General features: G+C 33.9%; 1 protein-coding gene across 4 annotated transcripts in view; it reads left to right on the top strand.

Moving 5' to 3' along the window:
- Window positions 1-282: 282 nt before the first annotated feature.
- eps15l1b (epidermal growth factor receptor pathway substrate 15-like 1b) overlaps window positions 283-14,125 on the top strand; it is a 39,573-nt gene continuing 25,730 nt past the window's right edge. For 3 of the 4 annotated variants that reach the window (XM_067362229.1, XM_067362227.1, XM_067362230.1), the window contains exons 1-17: window positions 283-318; window positions 1,762-1,803; window positions 2,014-2,103; window positions 2,197-2,244; window positions 2,505-2,600; window positions 2,856-2,921; window positions 3,034-3,159; window positions 3,864-3,923; window positions 4,280-4,552; window positions 8,353-8,513; window positions 8,727-8,883; window positions 10,473-10,535; window positions 11,172-11,257; window positions 11,392-11,464; window positions 11,686-11,847; window positions 12,223-12,420; window positions 13,714-13,863. In XM_067362229.1, the coding sequence (XP_067218330.1) occupies window positions 292-318; window positions 1,762-1,803; window positions 2,014-2,103; window positions 2,197-2,244; window positions 2,505-2,600; window positions 2,856-2,921; window positions 3,034-3,159; window positions 3,864-3,923; window positions 4,280-4,552; window positions 8,353-8,513; window positions 8,727-8,883; window positions 10,473-10,535; window positions 11,172-11,257; window positions 11,392-11,464; window positions 11,686-11,847; window positions 12,223-12,420; window positions 13,714-13,863 (1,878 nt within the window). In that variant the 5' untranslated portion in view covers window positions 283-291. The remainder of the gene's footprint in view (window positions 319-1,761; window positions 1,804-2,013; window positions 2,104-2,196; window positions 2,245-2,504; window positions 2,601-2,855; window positions 2,922-3,033; window positions 3,160-3,863; window positions 3,924-4,279; window positions 4,553-8,352; window positions 8,514-8,726; window positions 8,884-10,472; window positions 10,536-11,171; window positions 11,258-11,391; window positions 11,465-11,685; window positions 11,848-12,222; window positions 12,421-13,713; window positions 13,864-14,125) is intronic. The other variant, XM_067362228.1, reaches the window with a different exon arrangement.

Raw genomic sequence — 14,125 nt, 5'->3', positions numbered from 1 at the left:
ATTCACCCCCTTTCATGTCTTGCATTTCCAAAACTGATTCACAAGATGGAGACATTTTACAGAAGAAGTGAACTGGTTTGACTGGTTTTCTTAAGTAATGGGCAGCACTTCTGATACTTGAACTGAATTTTCTTTTCCTAAAAAAAAGGAAATTATTATTACTTCTTTATGATATAATCTTTAACCAATTATTAACTTTAATAAATTATTTATTTATTTTTTTCCCCACGATTTGACATTGTCTGTACGCGCTCGCGAGACTCCCGTGCGCGTCCTTGTGAATCAGGAAATATGGCGGCGCTCACTCCACTCAGTCAGGTAATGACTTTAAAAGTTTGATTAAAATCAAAATGTAAAATACATTTTCAGAGGGTTTATTTAACTTAAGTTCTCTGGTTATATAAAAGACCGTTACGACTAGTTTAAGTTCAAACGCGTGAACGCTGGCTTCTCATATGAAGCGCGCGCAATTATCGATTGTTGTTAGCCAATATTTCTTATTTATTTTTTCAATTTTGTCTAGTAATATATTTTAACGATGTCCAGTGATTGACCACTGACCGATTTGCGCTTTCAATGACGCTGTTTTGCAACTTTTTGACTTGCTTTATGCCATGACAGCTGTAACATACGAAACTGATACGAAACTGCTCAATGTTTATGTGATTATATTCAGTGACAGCAGTGAATTGTTCAGAATTTTGTTCAGAAACATTAGTCTGGTGTGTTATGTCAGCAGTCTTTTTGTTTACAGCTTCTTTAAAGAGAGAAAGCTGTGTTTTCATCTTGTGACGTCATCATTGCCCTGCCCTTCCATTACTGTAATATCAAAAAGTATTCTTAATTTATACATAATGCTATTTATTGCAAAAATCACATGACCGTGATCTATTGAGAATAATCAATGTGAATAATAATAATTGCAATCAAAATTAATAGTTGCAGTAATCAGTAATGTGCTCTTTTTTTTATGAAAATAATGCCTCAATAAACATATAAATGGTTCTTAGTTATATATACAAATACTTTTTTCCTCCCTTTTTTTTGACAAGCTTTATGCTATTCACCCAAACTTGCAAGTTCATTATATTGGTAACACTTTACCAACACTTTTCTCACCCAAAAATGAAAATAATGTAATTAAATAGTGCCGTTCCACACCCGTAAGACCTTCATTCATCTTCAGAACACAAATTAAGATATTTTTGATGAAATCCGATGGCTCAGTGAGGCCTGCATAGCCAGCAATGACATTTCCTCTCTCAAGATCCATTAATGTACTAAAAACATATTTAAATCAGTTCATCTGAGTACAGTGGTTCAATATTAATATTATAAAGCCACGAGAATTTTTTTGCACCAAAAAAAAACAAAATAACGACTTATATAGTGATGGACGATTTCAAAACACTGCTTCAGGAAGTTTCGGAGCATTATGAATTTGGGCCACCATTGAATACCATAGTATATTTTTTCCTACTATGGAAGTCAATGGTAGCCCAAAGCAGTCTGGTTACAAAATTTCTTCAAAATATCTTCTTTTGCATTTAGCAGTACAAAGAAATGTTTACATGTTTGGAATAACCTGAGGCTGAGTAAATGATGATTTTTGGGTGAACTATCACTTTAAGTAGCAATGAAAATATGTATAAAGCCTTTATTAATCTTAGTTAATGATGTTTTTAACAAATGGAACCTTATTGTAAAATGTTACCATATATTTTGCAGTTCTTTTATTAATTTTAATTCATATTTTTGCAGCTATCAAGTGGAAACGCTGCATATGAGAGCTTCTACAGACAGGTAAATTCATTAAACTTCCTGAAAGGGATGAACCAGGAAATTCCCAGAAATACCAAATGCTTTTTGAAATGGAATCAATAATATTGTGTGCTCCCAATTTCAGTAATCAGTATAATATCAATATATTGGCTGATGATATTGATATTGTGTTGTTCATCTTTATTTCCTGCCATTGTAAGTGACCCTGATGGCCTGTCGTGTTTGTTGCAGGTGGATCCAGGAAACACAGGGAAAGTGGGCGCTGCAGATGCCGCTCAGTTCTTGAAGAAATCTGGGCTTTCAGACAGCACATTGGGTCAGGTGAGAGAAAATAATCACATCACTGAACGTCTTGAGATGCAGCGCTGGAGCTGTTGGTAGGAAATGACTGTGTGTCTTTGCCTCTCTTTACAGATCTGGGATCTGTCAGACCCTGAGAGAAAAGGTTACTTGGATAAAAAGGTAAATAACATTTTTTTTCTTGTCAGAATAGGCGTTTGCAAATGATCTGGGAAAATGTGTTGGCTATGGAAATGAAAGCATTTGCTGAATTAAAAAAGCAACACAAGTTGGCTTTAATGGAGATAAGTTATTTAAATTTGTAACAAATAAATTCACATTCAAAATATTCTCAGGCCCTGCCTTCATTATTAGTTGGAGATGAATCTGTATGAATGCAGTTGATTTGTGGTGTTTTGAGTTTAACTGCAATCTCTATTAAGGGTTTCTTTACTGCACTGAGGCTGGTGGCTTCTGCTCAAGGAGGAAGTGATGTCAGTCTAAACAGTGTAAGCCAGAACGCACCCATCCCGAAATTTGTGAGTGTTGGCACTGGATATCTGAAATGAAATTCAGCGATGCACATTTTGTTCATCAGTAGATTTGATCGGAATAGCATGTGTAAAATGAAAGATGTGTGAACATTTACTTTGTGAAAAATAAGTGTCACATGCTTAAAATATCTTGCCAGTTGAATTGCTGATGTTAATCGCAGTTAATGTGTTTGCATGCTGATTTCTGGATAAAAACACATGCTAAATCAAAATGTCCGTGTTGCTGTTTGTGATTTGCAGAGAGACACGGGCAGCCCGTCCCTGAACATCACAACCTCTGCGGCTGATTCCAGCTGGACGTTGAAGGTGCAGAATTACTGGAATAAAATGCAATTTGTGATGGAAAACTCATTTATGCAGTTGCAGATTCTCTCACCATACTTCATTGTCTCTTCTCCATTGTGCTTGGCTTCACCAGCCGGAAGATAAAGCAAAGTATGATGGGATATTTGAGAGTCTCTCTCCAGTTGGTGGGCTGCTGTCAGGTGATAAAGTGAAACCGGTCCTCATGAACTCAAACCTGCCTCTCGATGTGCTTGGAAAGGTGAATGTCAGCATTACTTTGTAATAGGCATGCATTTTAGACCAATAGCCTCTTATTTTTTACTGATATTGTACTGATATTATGGCCATTGTTTTAGAAGTCTTGTTGGTTTAATTAGAAACTGTAGATGCTGTTTATAAATCTAGAATTGGATTCAAGTGAAATCAGGCATATAAACATCAAAATATCCTGTAGAAAAGATAAGGGTAATTGTTTAGAAAAAGAATGCACTTTTTACTTTAAAAACATACACTAAAGTTGAAAAGTTTGGGGTCACTGTGTTTTTTTTTTATTTTTTATTTTTTAAGAAATAATATTTTATGAATATATGCATTAAATTGATCAAAAGTGACAGTAATGGCATTTATAATGTTAAATCCTGAAAAAAATTTATCATAGTTTCAAAATTGAAAACTGTTTTCAAAATTAATATTAATCATAAATGTTTCTTGAGCATCAAATCAGCATATTAGAATAATTTCGGAAGGATCATGTGACACTGACGTTTAAACAGTAGTGTGTATATACATAAATAAAAGTATATTAATAAAAGGTCTGATTGTTTGTTCCAAAAATAAACAATTCAGACCTATGCAGAATATAAACATGCTAATATTGCTAATATTTGAAATACTTTATAATGTTGTTTAGATCTTTATTATATTAGTGAATGTTTTGTCAACTTTTATCTCTCTGTTTTGTAGATTTGGGATCTCAGTGACATTGACAAAGATGGGCACTTGGATAAAGATGAGTTTTCAGTGGTGAGTCAAATGATGCATCAAACAAATTATATTTATTAGTAGTACTTTAGGGTTAGTGAAGTGATCAAACCTTTAACACTAAGTATTATAGTTCAGTGTGTGCATCGTCCTGCAGCGTTTGAGTTGAGGAGAGCTGTGCTGTTACTTTACTAAACTAATTTTTATATCATGCACTCTGCTTAATATGCAATATATATGTCTCAAAGTAGATTATAGAGTAAGTATTTGTGGATATTATAATCTTATAATATATTATAATAACTATAAATATTATAAACTATAAATCAGAAAGAGAAATTCCAATGCTTTTTTTGTCGACTGGAAGAAAAAAAGCTCACATCATTTTTTTTTTGCAGGCAATGCATCTGGTTTATGCAGCCAGAGAGAAGGAGCCTATGCCATCCACCCTCCCTACAACTCTCATCCCTCCATCCAAACGTAAGAAGATTCCAGGCGCTCTCCCGGGATCAGTTCCTGTTCTTCCCACTAGTCCGTTCCTCCTGATGGAGAACCTGCGACCCGTGCCGTCGCTTTCCAAGAGTCCTCTGGGCAGCAGCACAAATCTGTCTCCATCAAACTCGTTCAAGCGCTCCACCCCGACACCACCGCAGCCTCAAACGCTCACACAGGTGAACACCAAGTCGGATGTGCTTGTGTAACACAACATACCTGTCCAACCACATTATTAGCAGCTCCTGGAGAGTAAAGTTTACTACAAGATAATGCACAGATTTTAAAAGTGAAAGTTTGGTTGATTGTGCTTGATTTGCTACATTTTTTAGAAACCGTAAAAAACCTACAGTTCTTTCACCAAGTGAGTTAGTTTCACAGTGACTAAACCTGTACCAGAACCCAAGATATAATCTCAAACGTTCTCATTCACACATGACTTTGAGTTTAAACTCCATGACCTGCCAGGTACCAAAAAATAGTGAACATTTTGAGATTTATAGACTGTGAAGTTCTTGTCTTCAAACCATTTGTGCAAAAGTGTGCATGTGTTTTGAAAGGAATATTCATGTATTGCATGTACTTTTGAAATAATAGTTTGTGAAGCAACCTTGATATCAAATGGCGTAACAACGCTGTATGTTTAATTTAGCAATTAAAGAATACGATGCACATACAGTACAGTCCAAAAGTTTGGAACCACTAAGATTTTTAATGTTTTTAAAAGAAGTTTCGTCTGCTCACCAAGGCTACATTTATTAAATTAAAAATACAGTAAAAACAGTAATATTGTGAAATATTATTACAATTTAAAATAACTGTGTACTATTTAAATATATTTGACAAAGTAATTTATTCCTGTGATGCAAAGCTGAATTTTCAGCATCATTACTCCAGTCTTCAGTGTCACATGATCCTTCAGAAATCATTCTAATATGCTGATTTGCTGCTCAAGAAACATTTATGATTATTTTCAGTGTTGAAAACAGTTTTTCAGGATTCCTTGATGAATAGAAAGTTCAAAAGAACAGCATTTATCTGAAATACAAAGCTTCTGTAGCATTATACACTACCGTTCAAAAGTTTGGGGTCAGTAAGAATTTTTATTTTAATTTTTTTGAAAAGAAATTAAAGAAATGAATACTTTTATTCAGCAAGGATGCATTAAATCAACCAAAAGTGGCAGTAAAAACATTTATAATGTTACAAAAGATTAGATTTCAGATAAACACTGTTCTTTTGAACTTTCTATTCATCAAATAATCCTGAAAAAAATATTGTACACAAATATTTTGTACAATTGTACACATTAAATGTTTCTTGAGCAGCAGATCAGCATATCAGAATGATTTCAGAAGGATCATGTGACACTGAAGACTGGAGTAATGATGCTGAAAATTCAGCTTTGCATCACAGGTATAAATTACTTTGTCAAATATATTCAAATAGAAAACAGTTATTTTAAATTGTAATAATATTTCACAATATTACTGTTTTTACTGTATTTTTAATTAAATAAATGTAGCCTTGGTGAGCAGACGAAACTTCTTTTAAAAACATTAAAAATCTTAATGGTTCCAAACTTTTGGACTGTACTGTAAATAAAAATCAGTGGGAGGAATTAAAATATTCAGTATGACAGCTGTAGTTAACACATTTTTATAGAGATATGACCTGATTATTTACTTTAAATAGGCACTGTGTTACCAAAATGCAGGCCGTATTTTGTATTTTAAATACTAATTTATTATCTTATTGCATTTTTGTTGAGTTTATGAACCGAAATATATATTAATAGAAGTCTCATTAAATTATGGTTAATAAAGAGCCTATTTTTCTTGTGCATGTTGTATTTTCCTAGGAAAATTATTAACTGCGCTATATATTGCACTATTACCCTAACATACTAAAATGTATTTAAAATACGTTTATTTCATGCCAATCATACTACAAATACATTTAAATATTTATGTACTTAAAAATACCCTACAGTTGTACTTTTGGTATACTTAAAAGTCTGCTAAATTGGAACAACTCATTTTTTTGTTTAATGCACTTTAATTGTGCAGAAGTAGTGCTGAGGTTCAAATAAAGGTATACTAAAGTATATTTGATTGTGCTAAAGTGGAACTATTGCATGTATACTTTAGATATACTTTAAATATCTTGCATTTAAAGACTGATTTTATTCAAAGATCATACAATCCTTATCAATAGTGACATAAACACACATTTTAGACTTAATATTAAGAAATTTGCATTGTCCACAAGTTAAATTCTAAAGTTTAATTATAATTTTTATATCAGTAAGCCTCAAGCGATATGTCAGTAAATATGTAAATAGATTTAAACTTTATTTATTATAAATATATTGGCAACACTTCACAATAAGGTTCATTAGTTAAACATTAGTTAACTAACATGAACTAACTATGAGCGATACATTTGTTACTGTATTTACTAAGTTCGTGTTAATGAAAATACAGTTGTTCATTGTTTGATCACATTAGTTCACAGTGAATTAACTAATGTTAACAAGATTTTAATAACATATTAGTGAATATTGAAATAACCAAAGATTAATAAATGCTGTATAAGTGCAGTTCATCATTAGTTCATGTTAACTAATGTAGTTAACTAATGTTAAATAATGAACCTTATTGTAAAGTGTCACCAATATATTTTAATTATATTACTTTTTTACCCGGGACATGATTGACTTCAAAGCCAAAACTAAATTTAACGTTTGACAGTATGATATGACATTGTTCCGTCTAAATACTTCTCACCACTACTTTCAATTGGTTTAGACTAGAGGATTCTTTCTTCAAATAACCCCCTTTCAGAAAATAGTAAAATGGAGAGCATCAACTATAAACACATCTGATGCGTATTTCAGCGGACGGTCATGGTGCGAAAGTGAAAAGGCTTGAGTCAGCGCACGAGCGGCGCATTGAGTTCTTTTTCGCAGCATATTGCGCTTCATAGTGTTCTGTGCTTTTTCTCATTCATGCATGTTTCTTCATCACTCTAGTGTGTCAGACTTTAAGCAGTAGCTACTTGTATTTACACAACCCGATATGCATTAACTGGCTGTCGTTTTGACACCATGAAAGCTGCAGCGTATGATTGGGGGAAAAAAGTGTGCCTGCAGGGAGTGGAAGCAGAGCGCTGCAATATTACACAAAACAAACTTTCACTTCACATAAACAAATAGCTCCGTCTCACACACATGCAAAACTGTCGTACTGTACAACCCTGAAATTGACTGACTGCATAAAAAAACTTTGATTGTGTAAATAAATCTAATTATTTTGCATTTTTATCTTTATTTTGCATCAAAATAATTGCATATATTTGCATATTAATGCCATTTCATTCAACGTAGTCGAAGCGAACGGCACATTCAAGTGCTACTGGGAAGTTTGTACTTATGTGAAGTCATAATTATGACGTTAGATGTGTTAAAATTACTTTGGTTGGAGCAAGATGGTACGTTTTTCTAAAATTCAACAAGATTTTTTATTTCTACATCTACAAAATGATAAATAATGTGCATTGGGTATGTTTTTACTTTTATAAATGAGTGTAAATTGAATATATTCTATCATAATTGTACAATACTATGGCAGTTTGTACATGCAACTCAGATAGTTTTATTGTAAATCAAAAAATAATAATTTATTTAACAAATTTATCATTAATACTGATGCATTCCGACATGTTTTCTCATTGACACCCCCAACTTGGAAACTTCCAGCGTTTCCCACTTGTAATTATGACTTTGTGGGATCATACATACAGTATACATTTAATTCGTAATTACAATCTTTCTGATGCAACTTGAACGCACCCAAAGGACATTGCATTGTATAATGCAAATTTTGGCTGACGCATATAGAAAATGCACATAATGCACTTTGCAAAAAATAAGATGAATCAAATGCAATTCTAACTATTTCATAAATGTGTTTTGCAGCCATCCTCAGATCACTGGGTGGTGCCGGCGGATGACAGAGAGCAGTACGAGGAGATCTTTGATCTGGCAGACTCTGATTTTGATGGGATGGTTGGAGGAGGTGAGGTGAAGGATATCTTCATGAACTCTCGGCTGCCTCAGAGCGTCCTGGCACACATATGGTGAGATTAAACAGTGAAATGCAATGGTATTTCTTAGTAAAGTCACCCACAGCGTTTTTTAAAACCATGCTTGAGCTTGCAAAATGAACCTTTTGTGTTCTTCCATTAGTCCAACAGCTGTAGGATTTATGATAATGTGTTGCACAATATCTGTCTTTCATGTTTGTCTTCATACAGTGGAAGCATATCGTTGTCTGTTGTTTTGGCCTGCAGGTCGCTGGCGGACACTCAACGTACCGGCAAACTCACCAAAGAGCAGTTCTGTCTGGCGATGCACCTGATTCAGGAGAAAGTTAAAGGAGTGGACCCTCCTCAGAGTCTGACCCCTGACATGATACCACCGTCAGAGAGAGGCGCCACCAGCACACCTGTGAGTGGACAAAACGCACACATGCATCCTCTCGCGTTGCATGTATATGAATCAAAAGCAGCATCAAGCGCTCCTCATTTGTTATAACAATATTTTTCTAACACTTACAAAAGCTGCGTTTCCATTACCCTTCAAATTGCACAAATTGAAAATACGCCCAATTTCACGAAAACTCCCATATGTCGCAAAAACATTTTACGCTCTCATGAGGTGGTCTTTCAGGCAATTCTAAAAAGGAATATTTCACAAAACTGCAACTGTTTTTTTCGCATGACATACATAAAAGTTATGAACATTTGGCAAAGCAATGTACTTTTTCATAAGTTTGGTGCATATTCGGTTGTTAAGTCTGACGTCACGTGGCAGCGCTTCCGGGTCCTAACGCTCTATCTCATACCACAAGAAAACAACAAATGGTGGTAATATACATACACGATGTGGTGTAATACTACAAAAAATATATAATTATAACCTTTATCTCCATACCAAAATTCCAGATGGCCAGACAGAGATTCATCTTTTATAAATCGTTACAATATTAATATCTGTGACGCTGCAAGCACGGAGACTGTTGTATTTAAAATGTTTAACTTTTTAAAATGATTGATGTTTAAAGGAACACTCCACTTTTTTTGAAAATAGGCTCATTTTCCAACTCCCCTAGAGTTAAACAGTTGAGTTTTACCGTTTTCGAATCCATTCAGCCGATCTCCGGTTCTGGCGGTACCACTTTTAGCATAGCTTAGCATAGTTCATTGAATCTGATTAGACCGTTAGCATCGCGCTTAAAAATGACCAAAGAGTTTCGATATTTTTCATATTTAAAACTTGACTCTTCTGTAGTTAAATCGTGTACTAAGACCGACGGAAAATAAAAAGTTGCGATTTTCTAGGCTGATATGGCTAGGAACTATACTCTCATTCAGGCGTAATAATCAAGGAACTTTGCTGCCGTTCCATGGCTGCAGCAGTGCAATGATATTACGCAGCCTGTTTTGCTAACCCCAAATGTCTCAGCCACTGCCCTGTACTCTGCACAGGTAGCCAGTTTATAAAAGGCTATGGCTATGCGTTTATTTGTAGAAACTGGCTTCCTTGAGCATGATGCATGATGCAGCAGGTGCTACTAGAGGCCCTATTTGCATTGCACAACTCAAAAAAGGTTGATCTGTTCATTCGGATGTTCTGAATCCACAGTTCCTCTGTGATATCGCGTACAATAAACTCCCAGAAACACCTCATACTTGGTCGCTCCCAAGTAAGGGGCTTTCCTTCCCATCAATACTTGGATAACCTACGCCTACGTCTCCTTTGATTAAAAGTAATGGTTAGTGCGGTGGCTGCGATTTACGTAAACCTACCAACATCCGTCGCATAATAAAATAATTTTTTTTTTTTTTTACAAATGATTTATTGCATAACGTGAAAATGTTACATTTTACATAAATTTTGAAACATTTTACATTTTTAAAATATAGCATAACATGTGCACATAATGCACATTTTTGGTAATCCAGATTATTCACTGCTTTACAAATGAAAGGTACTTTATCTGATTGGATTATTTTATTTGTTACTTTATAATCCAGAACCTCTCTGGATTCACACCGTCAGTCATGTCCGAATTGACCCCGTTGACCAGTCTGAGAAGGGTAAGTGAGTCAGACAAAACTGTGATGCGTTTCCTGTGGGGAGAAGCTTTATTGATTGACATGCATGAAAAGCTGTGAGAATAAATTGTGTTCTTAGGTTCCTTTTAATTTAATAATCTGGTTTGATTTCTGATGACACATTTGCATTCTTCCTCTCTCTCTACATACCTGTCAACTTCATACTGTCCCATTAATCAAGGCAAAAACACACCGTTAATATATTTTATACTTGTTTTGTATATATTTTATACTTACTTGTTTTTCAAATTACAACAGAATATGTTTTATCCAATAGGATTTGAATGGTTCATGAAAAGTGGGCTGTAATATTACTGGTTTATATTATTTTTCCTTGCCTGCATGGTCTTGGTTACATCTTTTAGAAAATAATTTTTAAAAATATTATACAAACAAATTTTAATTTTCTTTAAAGTCACATGCACTGACGCATAATTTACAGACCAAAAACATTTATTCAGAAGGTAAATTTAGTCTTTATGTTGCTGTGAGGTCTGTCTTTATGTTCAGGCAATGAGAACGCCACCTAGTGCTCATGGATGAGCACTGCATAATTACACACAGTCAAACACTAGATGACAGAATATGACTGTCTCTTACATACTGTGATTTTTCCAGGACAGCAGCAGTTCTGTTGGGTTGGTTGAGCTGACGGGAAGCAAGGATCTTGATGACATCAACCAGGAAATCTCCCAGCTGCAGAGGTCAGAGAGTTTATAGATGGAGAATTATATGCTACACATAACCACATATCTTGCATTCTATTAATTACTTATTGCGGTTTACTCTTTTTGCTTTTAACTATTTTCTTTTTTTTTGTGCACTGCTTGCTTCATAGTGAGAAACGCTTATTAGAGACAGAAATCAGACAGAAAGAGGAAGTCCTGCGACAGAAGAACAGTGAAGCCCAGGTAAGGACTTGTACATATTTTTATTTTTACATATAACAAATAACATTGTACAGTTATAATTACGACAATATATTAAAATGATATGATAACAAATGCCACTTTGCAATATGTTTTTATACAGCTAAAATAACTAAGTGAATGACAACCTAAGCCTCGTACATTCGCTCGTACAATAGCTCTTACGTTAAAAATAAGGTGGATAAAATAATGGTTCTGTGCAGGAGGTGCAAAGAGACCTGGAGCGTGAAAATGTCGGTCTTCAGGAGTTGGAGCACCAGAAACGGGGCGCTCAGGATCGACTCAGTGAGATGGAGCAACAGAGAGCCAAGCTGGAAACAACGCTGGATGAGACCAAGAGCAAACGGCAGGAGGAGAACGCTAAGGTTTCTGATTTAAATTGGCATAGAAGACAATCATTAGCAAATATACTGTAATGTTGACGCATATTCGATATAATCTAAATTAACATTAAAAAAAGTATACTGTCAATCAGACTGCTTATTGATTTGACCGCACTCACACTGCTGGATGAGAACAAAACTAAAGCTTTGGCGGGACAAAGATTCATTTTGGTGGCAGCCAAAATATTTTCACTATCTATAGACTTGACTAGACAGTCTAGAAGTTTATCAATTTATGACCTGAACCACTTTTTATGCTGAAAATCCAAAGTCTGACTCTGATTCTGAAACTTGCATGATGATTCTTTTATATAAATGACTGAATAATTGTCATCTTTTGACTCTGTGTGTGTTTAGATCACATCGCTGCAGACTCAGATCTTGTCTCAGGAGTCAGACATGCAGACGCAGGAGAAGGAGATGAGCAGAACGAAGACGGACCTGTACTGTCTTGAACAAGAGGAGCAGCGTCTGGAAGAGAGTCTGCTTGCTGGAAAAGCCAAGCTAGACAGCATCCTCAAACTGCTCAAAACATCTCAGGACGAGATTGACCAGGTCACAAACACCATCATGCATCCGTTGCATATTAATCAAGTTGTTTTTACTAGGTGCCGTTTAGGTCATTCAAGGTTTACATGTGAGTTGCGTCTAGGGTTGCACCGATACCATTTTTTTTAGAACCCATCCGATGCCAGCAATTTTTTTTTTTTTTTGTTAAACTTATTTATTTATTCTTATATTTATTCATTAATATATTTATAATTATTTTAATGTATTATTATTTATTTTTATAATTAGATATTTTTATTTGTTTATTTATAATTAATTCATTAATTTATCATTTATTTATTATTTAGTTATTTTATACAGTTAAATGACAAACTTTATTCATTCATATATAATTATTTAATCATTAATATATTTATATTTTATTTATTTTTAATGAATTCATTTATTGTTGATAATTTAATTATAATGAATTAATTCATTTATTTAGTTATTTTATATAGTTAAATAACAAACAAACTATATATTTATTTATTCATTCATATATTTATAATTATTTTCATGTATTATTATTATTTATTTTTATAATTAGATTTATTTTTTATTTAATTAATAATTAATAATTTATTTATAATTAATTCATTAATTTATTATTTATTTATGTATAATTAGTAGTGTTTGCTAAGACAAGAATCTCTATTACTATAGTTTAGACTTATGGATTTGAACAAATCCCTCATCCATAAAAATAAATTTTATTTTTTTTGTTAAATCAGTGTAGAATTTCTATACCTCTGATAATCACTGTTAAACACAATGTCATTATAAAGAAAAACAACAAATGAAAATCATAATCTATGACAAAAATACTATTAAACTAGGTTAGTGGGTAATTCAGCAACAAAAGTTACTGTAGAAAAATCATCAGTACACAATAATTGTATAAAATCTAAACATTTAGTGAAAAAAACATAATTTAGTGGGGAACAACTAAAAGTGAATGTGTAGCACTAAATCTGGTTAAAATGTTACACATTGCTCTTTATTGTTGAGAAATACATTCATGAAAAACAATTAAATACGTTTTTATATAATATACTATAATACTATTAAAAAAAAGTATCACCTGAATGTATTTTAGAATTATTTTTTGTCCCATTTTTGCATATCAAAATACACCTTGCATTGCATGGTGTAAAAAATTCCCTATCAGTGAAATCTGAAGAACATAATTTTTGCTGCCCCAGGGCCTAGAGACATGTGATTTACTGATGTGTGTGTAATGTTCTAAACTTCTTATTGGCAGTACTTGACATTTCAGTTGTGATCATGTTCCCTCAGACGCGCATTGAGCTCAGCGAGATACAGGACACCCAGCGGGAACTTAATAAGACAATCGAGCGCTACAGCAAAGCTCTCAACGAAAGTGTGACCAGCCTGGCCGAACTGGACCAGCTCATCGCTGAGGAGAGCGCCAGCATCGATGGCAAGGTCAGGAGTCACGGCACGTTTCAGAAATGTCTTGATCGTGTTGTCTTGTGGTTTTTAAGTGCATGTGATTTTGAGAGATACAGGTGTGCGGATCTGTGCGCAGAGGTTGAAGTAGATTTTCAACTTCAGATTGTCTCCTCCTGTTGGTCTTGAAACAGGTTTGCTTTTTTTTTTTTTTTTTTTTGCTGGTCGTGAAATTAGTTTAAAGGGGTGAAATCAAAAATTTCCTTGATCTTTTGACATATAAGAGGTCTTCATATGA

This window comes from Chanodichthys erythropterus, chromosome 16 (genome assembly GCF_024489055.1).
Source record: "Chanodichthys erythropterus isolate Z2021 chromosome 16, ASM2448905v1, whole genome shotgun sequence".
NCBI lineage: Eukaryota > Metazoa > Chordata > Actinopteri > Cypriniformes > Xenocyprididae > Chanodichthys > Chanodichthys erythropterus.
The sequence above is the reverse complement of the archived record's forward strand: the minus strand, read 5'-3'. Positions and strand labels throughout refer to the sequence as shown.